Consider the following 13,424-nt stretch of genomic DNA (forward strand, 5'->3'; position numbering starts at 1 on the left):
TGGTTTGATCTTGGGGACAGTTATTGCCTCAAGCAGGGCCATCAGCTTTCCCTCAACCCTTTTATTAGACAAGCAGAGGTGGACAATTTTTAATAACATATCAACATGTGAGAGCAAATTTGCTGATTTGCTTCATTATTGCCTAAGGAAGTTGCAGACAAATTGAATCATCTTTTCATTAGAGGTGCGAAGAAGGGATCCCAGAGTGGAGAAGACAGACAAATTAATCTGCATGCATTTTGTTGTGTTTTGTTTTTTTTTCCAGGTACCTCCATCATCTACCCTTCTTGATGTGAAACACAAATTCCACAAAGTGTGTAAGTACTACAGCAGCAGGCTGGAGGCATAGCTAGAAGCCTTTCAGCTTGGAGAAATTGTCAAATTTATTTTTCATTAAGTCTTGCAAGAAAGATGAGCCTGGCCTGACAGCTCTAGTGCTGTGTAAGAGCACTGTTTGGACTAAGGTTCTACTGTAGCTATCACAGATGTGAGAGGCTGGAAGGAGAGGAATGCATGATTTATCACTGCCAGCCTATTAGGGGCTATACATTTCTATCTTCTTTTTAACATTACACAGTGTCAGTTCAAGACCACAACTACATTTGCCCTCCCAGTGTTATATTTGATAAGCTTTGATAACATGAGGCTGCTTCAAGCTGGCCACAGACAAACCCTGTAAACTAAAAAACTACTGTAGTGGGAAACTCAAGCACAGAGTGATTAAATGATTTCTCTGGGATTGTGCAGGCACTCTGACAGACTTCTCAACTGACTCAGCCATGTCCAGTTCCTTGATGGTCAGGGCAATCTCCCTTTCTTCTAGTACCACTTTTCTTGGGTTTTGCATCCATGAGGTGGCGAGAAAATAGAAAGGGAGAGATAATTTCTGCACATATAGACTGCAAACATGGACCTTGTACATGAGAAGAGATTAGAGCAATCACACTTTAAAAAATCCCTCTTTTCTTCCTGCCAGAGAACAGAGCAGTTTTGCTGGAGGCTTCCCTTTTGCCTCTTCCTAGTTACACCCCTCCAGCTCTTACTGGAGGGAGGTTGTTGGAAAGATGGGAGGAAGAACAATGAAAGCAGCCAAGTGCCAAAGTTTGGTGCCATTTGCCTTTGTCCACTGAATTGCTGGTCAGGATTTTGAGGAGTGGGGCCAAATGAGATCTGAAATGCTAAAATTCTGCTGTATCTGAACGTGCAGAGATCCTAAGTGTTGCACCCTTGCTCCTAGACTGTGAAATGCTTCTCCCACTTCTGCTTGTGGGAAGTAAGGTGTTACTTGTGATGAGGATTGAAAAACTTGAGTGTCACCCACGTTTGAGATGTACAGGTCTATGCAAGGCCTGTTGCCCTGAAGTGGGCTTCTTGAAATTGCAGGGGTATTTAGCTGAGCAGAAAAAGTGCAAAAAGAATTGAGGGTTGGAAGTGAAGGCCAGAGAAACTCAAGTTAGGAATGAGGTAATGAGATATTTGTTTCCAAGAGAGGACAGTTTACTGTTGGAGTAATCATCTTAGATGATGGGCTTTCATTATTTTTACAAAAAGGGTGTATTCAACTAAAGGCTAGATGCCTTTTATTAAAAAAAAAAAAAAGGAAGGTGCTTAGTCAGACACTAATACTCTGGAGTTCAGAGTAGAGAAGTAGAAAAAATATTATGCTTCTCCTCTGTCCTTAGAATTTAATAAAATACTAAAGCTGGAGGCTTTTGTGATTGCACAAAGGTTCAGTTGATGAAGCAAAAGGCTGTTGACCTGAGCGCTCTAAAACTACTTGTTTTCACTCCCTGCAATAGCTTGTTAAATGCAAAATGGTAAAAGTTACCCCCCCCAGCTAAATATGAAAAGACTGAGTGCATAAGTTTTAATATTTCAGTAAGAGTGTGTCCTTCCATCAGTTTATGAAATGCAGAGCATTTCTGAATAGACTCTCTTGAATCAATTGAAACTGGATTTATATTGATGCAGCTTAAATCAGCTGAAGATCACTGGCACAGAGGTTTATCCCAATTTAACTGTAATGAGGTTTTTAATGGATTTGGGCTAAAATGGTGCAAGTCTGTTGTATAAGACATTTTAATGGCTCCTGTTTTCATATTTAGAGATATCTTACTCCCCGTGCGATACGTGAAGCTGAGTATAAAGGAAGCAATACAACAAAGCATGGTACAAATTGTGAACTGAAACTCTTGACAGTGCAAGGTTTTACAGCACATGGAAGGACTGGCATATGCCTCCAATACATTTTCAGTTCTCAATTATTTTTATGTCAATTCCTCACATTACCAGAGTACACTGTATCAGTGTCCTGTGTCCTTTCTTCCCATTCCAGCTCATTGCTTTGATCTCTCTTTTCCAGTTCAGCCTGGAAGTTGTTGTCTCATGAGGTTTCCCCTCCTCCTCCTTCTGTCCCACTTGCAAAGAGCAAGCCTTCGCTTTTTTCTTTTCATGTAGTTTGGAGGATGACAGCTAATAGAATACAGTTGTTTTAGGCAAGAGCTGATAAGGAGCTGAAGTTGATCTGTGGATGCCTTTGGTTAACATGTTATTTTGTACTAGCTCATGCATTCATTTCTGTCATTTTGTGTGTGCCAGACTCACATGTTCCTCCATAACCTCTTGCTGAAACACACTCCTATGCACACCCTTTTACAGTCTCCCCATCTTCATACATTCTCCTTTGATCATGGATGCAATTAAGCTTTCTGCTCAGCTGGTATCTTGTCAGCCCTTCAGTGAGAGGAACCCCCGTGCAGCCATTTTGCAAGCATCTTTTCTGTCACTGATCCATTTTCACTGCCTGACTCAAGAAAGGAGAAAAAAACCTGAATTATGAATTACTGCACAGGAGGATGCTAATCATTAAAATAAAAAAATTTAAAAAAAAATGCAAGTGGCAACACAATATGTTACTGCCAAGTAGTGTTTAAGTCAGTCAAACATTAGTTTAGATCTGTGTTTATATGAAAAGCAGAATATGAACTCAGAAGTCCAGGAACAAATACAGAAATACTCCTCAGCTTTTCCTTGACCAAAACTGTCTCTACTGAAACAACCCCAGCAAAACCTAACCCTGTGTTTTCTGTGGCACTGATTTCTGGAGGGAAATCCCAGTTTTATCCCTTGAGACCTGGGGAATCCATGAGCTTTGTGAAGAATAACCATCTAAGATAAGCTGCCATTTCCATGGGAATTGAAAGGCTTTCTCTTTTTAAGTGGTTTTGAATCAACCCCTGGTCACTGTATCCACTGCCCCTTTCAGGGACCAGCAGCACCAATGGGGTCCACACAGAACAGCAGTTTCCCTATTGCGGCTTTCCAGTCCTTGGCTCTACAGGGATTTTTTGTAACAGATGTTAAATCCAGACTGTCGTTCTTAATAGCAACCATCACACCTGCCCACCATGAATCTACCTAATCCTTTTCAAGCCTACTTACAATTTTGACCTCAGCAAAATCCTCTGGGAAAGAGTTCCACAATATAAGTACATTCTGGAGAAATGCCTATACTTCTGCTGCTTGATATTTTCTGCCAGAGATTGAGTGGCAGCTGAGTGCCTGGGTTTTACTGGCCATTACACTGTATTATCTAAGGTATGGTCTTATTGAGAAGCCTCAATCAGATCGGTGCTGTACACTGGGTGACTTTGCTACTATTTTCCTCATTCTTTTGGCTAGTTGGCAGAGGTGAAACCAAGCCAAAAACTAAGTGTATAAGAAGCAAGGCTCTTGTCCCATTTTTTTTCAGTTGCTTATAATGAGTTAAGTACCTGGCATTTTCTTTATCTTGTAGGCTAAACTTTGCCAGCTCTTGTCCTTGGCAATAACTCTTCACCTTTAATTAATTTCTATCTTTGCAAAATGCATTGTACTACTGGGGAGGAAATCTTACTGATAGAAATGAAAAACTGTAATAATAATGCTAATTCAAGTATCAAATAACGAAAATAAAATACCTTTAGAACAGGTAGTATAGTGAAGCCAGAGATCATTAAATATTTTCAAAGTTATTGCAAAAAAGGTGCTGAAAAAGCCCTTGAAAGAAGAGGAAGAACAGAAAAGAGAGGGGAATAATATCTCACCTATGCCATAACAAACTCATGGATGCAACCTGCACAAGGACGTAGCGCAACACTTTGAAGTCAGAAAAGTGAGCTTAGGGAGACCAGAAATTGCCACCTAGATGGAAGGAGCAGGCAAACGAGGAAGAGCAGATGGGAGGAAGACTTGCAACAGGTAGAAGGAAATAGAGAAGTTGAAGAGAGAACTGAAAACACATGCAGAGTATCCTGATCTGCCAAGAGGAATGAGGTGCTGAAGTGCTCAAGCTGCCAGCTGTCCCAGTAAAAAAACTAACTCCTAAACCTTCAGCTCCAAAATTGCAGGCCCCTCCAACTAAGCTAACAGATGTTATTTGGGACATTTAAAATAAGAAATGTCAATGAAAGTAAATCAGTAAGAAATTGTCAGTAGATGACACTGAAGAATAAACACCATAATTTCTGGACTCTATGAAACTTTAGTGCTATACCATCTTACAACTGCTTCTTACAGGTATTTTTGTAGCAATCCAAAGAGCTACATTCCCTGGAAAACCACTGAGATATCTCCTGTTGCTTTCCTCTAGAGAGAAGACGAGGAGAAAGACAGTGAAATTCCTTCTTCATGGTGGGAACCAATCTCTCCTTCAGCCTCTTCCTTACCAGGCTTGTAGGCCAGTGTGTTAGGATGCAGTAATCTGCCAGGTTTTACCTACTACTCTCGTCCTGCATGTTCCCCAGAAACCATAGGAGAACAGGCAGCCCCTTAGATGTCATTACCCTGCAGACCTCTTGGTCACAGCATACCATGTCTGACTCCCTGCACAAAAGCAAGATCAGAGTCTCCTGTGCAGGCCCATCCAGCACACCATATCACTGAGTCTATCAAACACTCCCACTGACTTCCAAGTGCCTTGAATAAGATCTTTATTGCTTAATGTAAAGAGACACCTTACCATCTCAGATGACAAATGTAAGTAGAAGTACCATATCACACAGTTCTTTTCCAGCTGCATAGAAGGCCTGTGCATAATCTTCTGCCTTCCATTTTCAAAATGACCCATTACTGCCTCCAGCTTGCTTCTTTGCCTGGTTGCCTGTCAGTAGAGCTCAGCTCAGGCAGCACTGAGCAGCTGGAAGGAGAGTAGCATTTTGAAATCAAGAGGTTCGTCTTTGCCCAGAACTCTGAAGCAGATCTTCAAAATACTGATGAGCAGAAGTCATGCCGGACAAGTGAAGAGTAAGAAGAATCTTTTACTGCTAAGAAAATACTAGGCAAGCCTTGTGAGAGGAGCTTAAGGTACATGAGGTACAAAAGCTAAACCTTTAGTGGAGGAGGTACTTTTTCTTCTTTCCAAAAATCTGCTAAGGGTTTTCATGCTCTGAATCTGCAACTTTCCTGGTTTTGATGACATCTGAGCTAGCAGCATTATTCCAAGAGCAAGGGTGTAAGAAAAACTCCATATTTTACCAGGCCTATGCAAAAACATAAGAGCTGGATGCAGAGCGGTTGCTGGAAAGGATGACTATTTGTACTGCATCACATAATTCCCTTCTAGATGCTGGCTGCGATGTTAAACTTCAAGGCTCAGAGAAGTGAGAAAGGATGCTGAAGGGATTAGTCATTAAGAGCAGTACCAGGGAGAATGGTGACTGCTAAGCTAGTGCCCTGCCTACTGGCTCTATATAATCAGGACTGTCTGATAACACAGCCTTGCTGAGAGCGTGCCGTTCCCCTGATTTCTCCACACTGTCTATTACAGCTGGATTCTCAAGTTGAAGAAAGTTAATGAAATCTGTCAATTTTGATGCCTGGAGAGACTCGTGTGTCTGATGAATACACCTGCTGTGGACTCAAAGAAGCTGAATTATGCTATTTATGGCTCTCCCAAGCTGACTGCAGTCTTGGCCTGTCAATCAACTAGGAGCCCTTCATGTGTCTCACAAACTGAAGAGACCCAAATAAGTTATATCTAGGGCATAAAGCCTTGCAGAGGGATCTTTCTTCTGCCTTATATTAGGAGATCAGCGTTTGAAAAAGCCAAAACTTTTGAAAAAGGCCTCTCAGTCTGGTCCTGCCATGAGTTGCCTTGAACTGAGTGCATTCCCCAGGCAGAAAGGCAGCTACAAAGTCTACGGCTTTTAACAAATCTTAAACTCATTCCTCTCCATTTTTATCCTAAGTAGTGCATGCTAGCCCAGAGTAACAACTCAAATCCATATATGGATGAATATTCAAAGGGACCCGCAATACCCAGCTGTGCAGGCTGTCTGACTGCGGAGCTCATAGGCCCAGCGTTATGTCCCCAGTGCAGATTTGCAGAGCACACTGGGTTGGCAGTCACATCCAACTTTTGTTTTCAATAAATTTTCCCCTTTCTGCATTCATAACAACTCAATTGGAAATTAACAGTGAAGGCAAATCACTAGAGAGGGATGGGCAGATATTGCAAATGGGCAGTAAGAAGTACAGCATTTTCATCTGCGTAAATGGCTTTTTCATCTGTCTTGATTTTGTAAATGACAATGACTAGATTAGGAGGAAACACGATGATATTTATTTCATCTTATAATTTATTTTTCCTTTGCCTTAGTCACACAGCAGATAGTGGCAGAAGACTAGTTTACAAAGAATTTCAGTCCCTCCCCCAATGACACAATTCTAAACTTCTTTTGCTTCTCTATATCTGTCAACACAGCTCAATTTATTAGATGCTCCTTGAATTTCTTGTTACTGCCACAGTGAGGCCTGCATATACTTAAAATACTACTTTTTGTTTTGCAAGGCTAAGCACAAAAGTAAACAGTAGCTCCTGCCATGAGCCTCAAATTAGTTGTTACTGTCTTCTTCCCCAGCTCACAATCAGAGATCTAATCCATGAGTAAATTGCTTCCTGCCTCTGCAGTGTGTGCGTGTCAGAACAGAGACCTAAATTCTTGCCCTGGCATGCTGCTTTAGCCAAGAGGCCAGCTTGTCCAGCAGGCTTCATTTCTGATCTGTACAGGAGGAAGTATCAGGAGGATGACCTCCTCTCAGCTTGTTTGTGGCATACCTCTGTAAATCTCTCCATAGAAAATAGAAGAGTCTGCTGGTACAGATTTGTGTACCTTGAATTTATGGCTTAGCTGTCAAAATAATTGAAGCACACCTGTGAAAGCTGGGAATACTTTTACTTACTTTGTAACAGCCAGTCAGGAAATGGGAATGGCTTCATTGACTTAACACAGTTTAAAAGAAAAAAAGACAAACTGAGTTAGCATCATGATTTTAATCTTCAAAGTGACTAAAAATTTACCTTAGACTCCAAAATCTCTCTCTCTTACCATCCAACCCCCTCCACCCCCTTCTGTGTTGGAATTACAGAAAACCAATTCTGGCCAGTTTTCAAAAGGGACAGACAATGCATGGAATGCTCCAGCTGAAATCACAGTTGTTTAGCCATTGGGAAGCCCTCCAAAAGGTGCCATGCACTTCACACACTATTTTGCATCCTGAATTGTGATCATAACCCTCCCATTCAAACCCTGACGCATATGTCTCTTGTTGACACTGCCAAAGCCCAGAAGTTGCATTTAGACATTTCTAGCTGTGTGCTGATGTCTGACTTCTTTCTCCCAGCATAACTGGACTTAATAATGAGAGCAGGCACCAGACTAAGCACCTGCATTCACTTTGCTGAGCACTTGAATCTCATTATAGGTCTTGGAGAAAGAGATGTTAAACATATCCCGGGAGTTTTGCTTTCTGAAATGCATATGTGGTTACAAAGAACATTCTCCTTATGCAGTGAATTATGAAAGTTAATGTTTGGCTTACCTGGGTGGTTTAGAAGCAGTGCACTTAGTAACGTAGTAGCTTAAGCAAGTCTTTTAGGGTCAGATTTTTAAAACATTTTGGTCTTCTAAAGATAACAATAAAAGCCAGAAGACCAACTGAGATTTTTGAAGCCTCCTGATTTACATGGAAATGAGTGTGATTTTTAAGATTTAGGTCTTTGAGACTTGATTGAAACCCAGTCGAAGTCATGATATTGACTGGGGTGAGTTGTGTGCTAGACACTTGCTCCCTTTTGAGCTTCATTTTCTCATCTATAAAATAAGAATAATTAGTCTGCCTTTCATCCACCTTGGGATCTTTTGTCTGTTTTGGCTGTGATCCCGTAAGAAACACTGGGGACAAAGAATGACTTAAATATATGCCAAATGACCTATTGAACCAGAGGGAGAAGGGTGTCTAAAACATAAAAGTCAGGCTATCCATTAAATGTTCACAGAAATAAGATGACCTTCAGAAAAAACATAAATTTTTAAATCAGCACTGGAAAAAGTGAAGATCAACTCAAAAACTTTAATGGAAAGGAACATTATTTCTCTTATTTTGGCAGCTGCTTCATCTGATGTTATTGCATTTCATTAGCAGGATTACAGATAACATTTCAGATGTGCAACATAATAGAAGAAAAGGCAGCAAATCTATTGAGATGTAGCTTGAAGCAGAGCTGGCCCTCTCCACTCTCTGGGATATTGTTCCCAGCTGAGATTTACAGGGCTCTAACAGTGCATCACAAATGACATCCTATGTAAACAATCAGAGAACAAATGTGAGATGCTATTTAAATGCCTCATTAAGAAAAGGAAATTTCATAGCTAGATTCTTTGCTTTTCTTGCTTTTGCAGTAGATTTAACTGACAGATCTAAATGAGAAACAACAAAATTTGTTTACCAGAATTGCCTATTATTATTTAGAATGGGTTTTGTATTAGTGCCTATGGCTCAATTGAGAGAAGGGTAGTGCAAGGCCCTGTAGAGGTAATCCAGGCCCTAGAGAATATCTAGTCTCATGTAAAATGAAGAATTAAAGCATACTGAACTATTAATATAAGATGCTAATGTAGTTTTTTTTTTTAAACAGCTTCTACATCCGTTTAAATGTGGGTATTACATTTTTTTGTCTGAAGGACAGTTAGACTTCCAACAGTAACTTAGTGCTCACCATCAGACTCATGTGGGTTTAATGTTCATTCAAGGAACCCAAGACACTAAAAGCCCCAGCAGGTCTTCATGAATGTGAAAAGAATCTCATGTCCATTAAAAAGACTGATGCCTGTTGATTATGGCAGGGTCAAGATCATTTCAGGCCTTTAAATGTGCTCTGCATCTGTATCAGGATTTTCATCGGAATCCCTGTGCTTTTGGACACCAAAGTTGGGCAGATGGTTTTACAGGAGGATCGAGCAGTTTCTCCTATGAGGAACTGCATGAATTTGGTCTGCATTAAATGCCCCAGGAACTTCTTGTGAAAGAAAACAAACAGGCTCTAGATAACAGAAAGGAAGAGAATCTCCCATGCCAGAATGAGAGGAGCTTACCTCCTTCTTGGAAAGCTCTGGGAGAGAAAAAAATGACAAGGTCCATGGTATCACCTCTGCTAGGTTAGAGAAGAGGCAGCAGCATTAGCTGCTAAGTTCAGACTTTCCACTAGGTCTTCTCTGCCTCATGGCTTCACTGGCTGTGCTTCTGAAGCCCCCAGCTTCCACAGGGCCAACAGGAGGTATGACATAAAAAGTATCTGCAGTTCTGGGGGTAGGATCAGGTAAGCAGAACAAAAGCAAGGGAAGCTGTTGAAACCTGAATGTGAAGGATGTCGCCCTGTGATGATGACTTGTTTTGCATTTGTTTTCATGCGGGTTCTCTCTCGTATTTGTAGCCTGTTTATTTTTTTGTTTTGGCATGGGGGGGGGAATAAACTCTAGGAACAATCAAAATTAGAAATCTTTCACGCGAAACTTGATATTTGCCACTGCTTCGAGTTAATAAAAGCAATGCATCAAAGACAAGAAGCTGAACAAATGATTCACAATAAAAATAATGTAGTAGAGGGGAGTTCCACCTCTTTCTAAATTGTCTCCAAATTGCAGTGATATTGAATATATTTGCTGGAATGATTCACCATAGAAATAATTGATACGTGAATTATACTGGATCTGCAGCTCATTCACAAACTGTGCTCATGTAAAATGTGGGCTCCTCTTGCCCACTGCCTGGCTCTCATTGCTGCTAATGGATGGATGTTAGGCACTTTAGTGCATCTACCTCTGTATTCCAGCTTGGTTATTTCCAGTCCCCCAAGCATGCTCCACCAACTGACATTAAATTGAAACTAATTCCTATGCCCACCAATGAGTCTCAAAGTTTTCAATGAAGGACCAAAACACCTCATCTCCTCTCTGGGGAAAGAGGGACACAGCTATCTCTTGATCCCTCAAAAGACCCTGGAAATAGAAGGCACCCAGTGTTTCACCTACTACCTTCCTTTTCTCATTATTTTGATCTCTTTTTTGAATGCTTGAAAATAAGCAAACGTATACAAATAGATGGGGTCCCTGAAACTGTAGAAAGCTTAGCAGTATCTAGCTAAGAGAGGATAGGGACTTCTCTGGAATTTGCTCATGTTTAGGAGAACAAGCTAGTTTTTCCTGGAGATAATGCCTGTACCCATTAGGTAAGAGCAGTGGTTGCTGCATTGCCATGTAGAAGGCTGCCAACACATTACTTAGTTTGGCCGTTGCCAAGAACTGTGTTAATTTATACTGAGATGACTGCGTGGCAGCACCTGGGTTGAAGGAACATGTTTGATCTCTTAAAAATGAAACAACAAAACAAAACACTGAGGTTTTGAAGATGTGCCATAAAACTTCAATTTCAAATTGAGTAAGTCTAAACAAGCACACTGGATTCACTACTTGCTAGATGCCTTTATATAAGGCAGGCTTTGAATGTGGCAATGTATAGACACATTTCCTGTGTGATCTGAACAAGATTTACCAGATAAAGGTGCAGGCATTGAAGCCCAGGGGAAAGGTGGCTGTTTCTGTATATACTTTGCTCCATTTTGGTTATAGATAAACTGTTTAATTATTTAGCATACACCTTGGAAAGTCTTAACTTTTCCTTCATCTCTTTTATTATTGCTTTTGCGATGACATACGTTGGATGCAGGTTTAAGGCTGCAATCTAGACGCTATTCTCTTTCACTTCTTCTGACTTGTTTTGGGGGGTAATATGGCTCATACTTTTGATTTCCTGTCAAAATGAATAAAGGAGGTGCAATGTTTTCCAATCAAGATTTCCAGTTCAGAAAGCTAAGTCATGCCTAGTATCCATGCCTAACAAGACTCGATTTTCTTCTTTAGGCAGGCAAATGTAACTTCTATATCCTGGCAACCAGAAGTTACAAAAGCTTCTAAGTAAAGAAAGTTTATAATCTAAATTATTCCATAAATGTGGTTAGAAAGAAAATGTGGAGGTAGAAAAAGTAAAAAGATAACTGTACATGAAAAATCACAGGCTGAAAAAGAACCAATATGTCAGTCATGAAACACAATACTAGTTTTTTTTTTCCTGTGTTTAAAATATACATTCTCCATAAACAATTCTGAATTCTGAAACAAAAGTCTTATTTCCACAGCATCAAAAATATTTCTGAAAACTTTCAGGCAATTCTGCTTGCAAATAAGAAGGCTGGCTCCAAAAACTTTTACCAAATTTTTGGCACTGAAGTAGAACAAAGAGAAGGTTATGCCAGTGGTTTATTTGCTTTGAACAATGCATATTGCTCTGGTTTAAGTACATACTAAAGGGAAGGTAGTATTTTTTTATATTCTGCCATTAGAGCACAAGTTTTGTTCACAAACAGTCTAGATGAGTTGTGGCTATAACATTTACAGAGGAAAAGTAGTAGAGGTGTTCAAAGGCCATTAAGTGTTTGCTGTATATAATGGGATGAAATCTCATCCCTCAAGTATGAGAATGAGCATACTCACCTAGCACTGTTGCCATAATCAAGTTCCACAGTGATCATGACTGTGTAAGTGTGGAAAAACAATTTTAAGCATGTTACACTTCTTTCTACATGGCTGCCTTGTGGTTGATGTGCAGACAGCCTGCCTGGGTTCATCTCCTACTGGGAGAGCTTTGGATGGTGTGTCCTCTGCTCTCCATGTGGGCTAGAGCATCATCCATGGCATGCACAGGAGGTGACCTAGAATCAAACATATTTGCTGTTTATTTAAGGAAAATTATTTGCCCTCTATTGCAGAGCTGGCATGGGAAAAGCAGTTTCCCAAACCCTGTGGCAGTGTTTCTGAGGCCCTGAAGCCTTTGCTCAACCTAAGTAATGTGGTGGGATGGAGAATTAAACCACCCCAAATAATTTCTCCTAGGAAGGACACGGAAACATGACTGAGCCTCTGGCTTTCATGCTAATGTTTTATCTGCTGCCAAAGGAGGGCAGATCTGTGCTACCTCTTCTTCACTGCCTGTGGAGAAACTACAGTTTAGCCCTGGTATTAGTGGAGATTAATTTTCAATGTGGTAAATTTACCAATGAATCTATAAGAAGTTAATTTGCACTAAGGAAGAAATCACGTCAGTTCAAATGCGTTCAGCTAACTGCTGATGGCATTGGTATGCCCATTAGATAGAAAATCCACACTGCTGTTGGGGTTAGTGAGGGAATGTATCCTGATTAGATTAGGGGCTAGAGAGAGTGCTATCCCCTGGACAGTCAAATACTGAAAGAAAATCATGCTTCATTAGCATGTTTTATTATCTAATTGACTAAGGAACTCTTTTAATGAAACACAGCTAGAACCTGGGGTAGGACTCTCCTCTGCCCAGTACAACTGTGGTGGAGGCACAAATGAGCTTTTGAGCCGTTTTTGCTATGTCAGCTCTGATTGTTGGAGCACCGGGTACTTTCTGATGCTGGAATCAGCAGAGCCCCAAGCCAGCAGGCAGTGCAGGGTATAACAGCAGCCTTGCCAGTTCTCTTCTCTGCCCCTCATGCTGCTACCTAAATGTGCTCAGCACCTGTGCTGAGCTAGTATCCAAACTGGAGTCAGGATACTGATTTCTGAAATGAGAAGGCAATGACCTGTGTTATCAGTGCTCTGAAACACTGCTTTATCTATAACACTGCAAGGCACAGCACTGTTTGTTCTCTCCGAACCTCGCACAGGGTGAACATGAACTAAAGTTTTGAAAGAAACAACATTTTTAAAACAGACCTTTATATCTTATTACTTGTGTTTTCTGAGACCACAAGGATAGTCAGATACTTGTGTTTAAATGTTCTAATTTGCTGTCTTTCAATCTGTTGGCTGGGTTAGCTACTGCCACACCAGTAAAGGTATTTGAACATGTAAACATTCAGGATAGACAGCAACTGATTTAATAAACTACCAAACATTAAACTGCATTTTTAAAAATCCCATGATAGCATATGGAAAGGCAGATAAGAGAAGGAAGGATATTTTTAGTCCCTGGAATACATATTTAGTTTGGCAAATGTATGCTCCTTATCATGCAGTTTCTCATGT

At 40.6% G+C, this 13,424-nt stretch overlaps 1 protein-coding gene across 2 annotated transcripts in view; it reads left to right on the top strand.

Annotated features, from left to right (window-relative positions):
• The window catches only part of TECRL (trans-2,3-enoyl-CoA reductase like), a 64,800-nt gene that overhangs the window by 14,396 nt on the left and 36,980 nt on the right, over positions 1-13,424 (top strand). For both annotated transcript variants that reach the window (XM_062611531.1, XM_062611530.1), the window contains exon 2: positions 266-317. In XM_062611531.1, the coding sequence (XP_062467515.1) occupies positions 266-317 (52 nt within the window). The remainder of the gene's footprint in view (positions 1-265; positions 318-13,424) is intronic.

This window comes from Pezoporus occidentalis, unplaced genomic scaffold, assembly GCF_034315485.1.
Source record: "Pezoporus occidentalis ecotype Australia unplaced genomic scaffold, CSIRO_AGI_Poc_V1 ctg154, whole genome shotgun sequence".
Classification (NCBI taxonomy): Eukaryota; Metazoa; Chordata; class Aves; order Psittaciformes; family Psittacidae; genus Pezoporus; species Pezoporus occidentalis.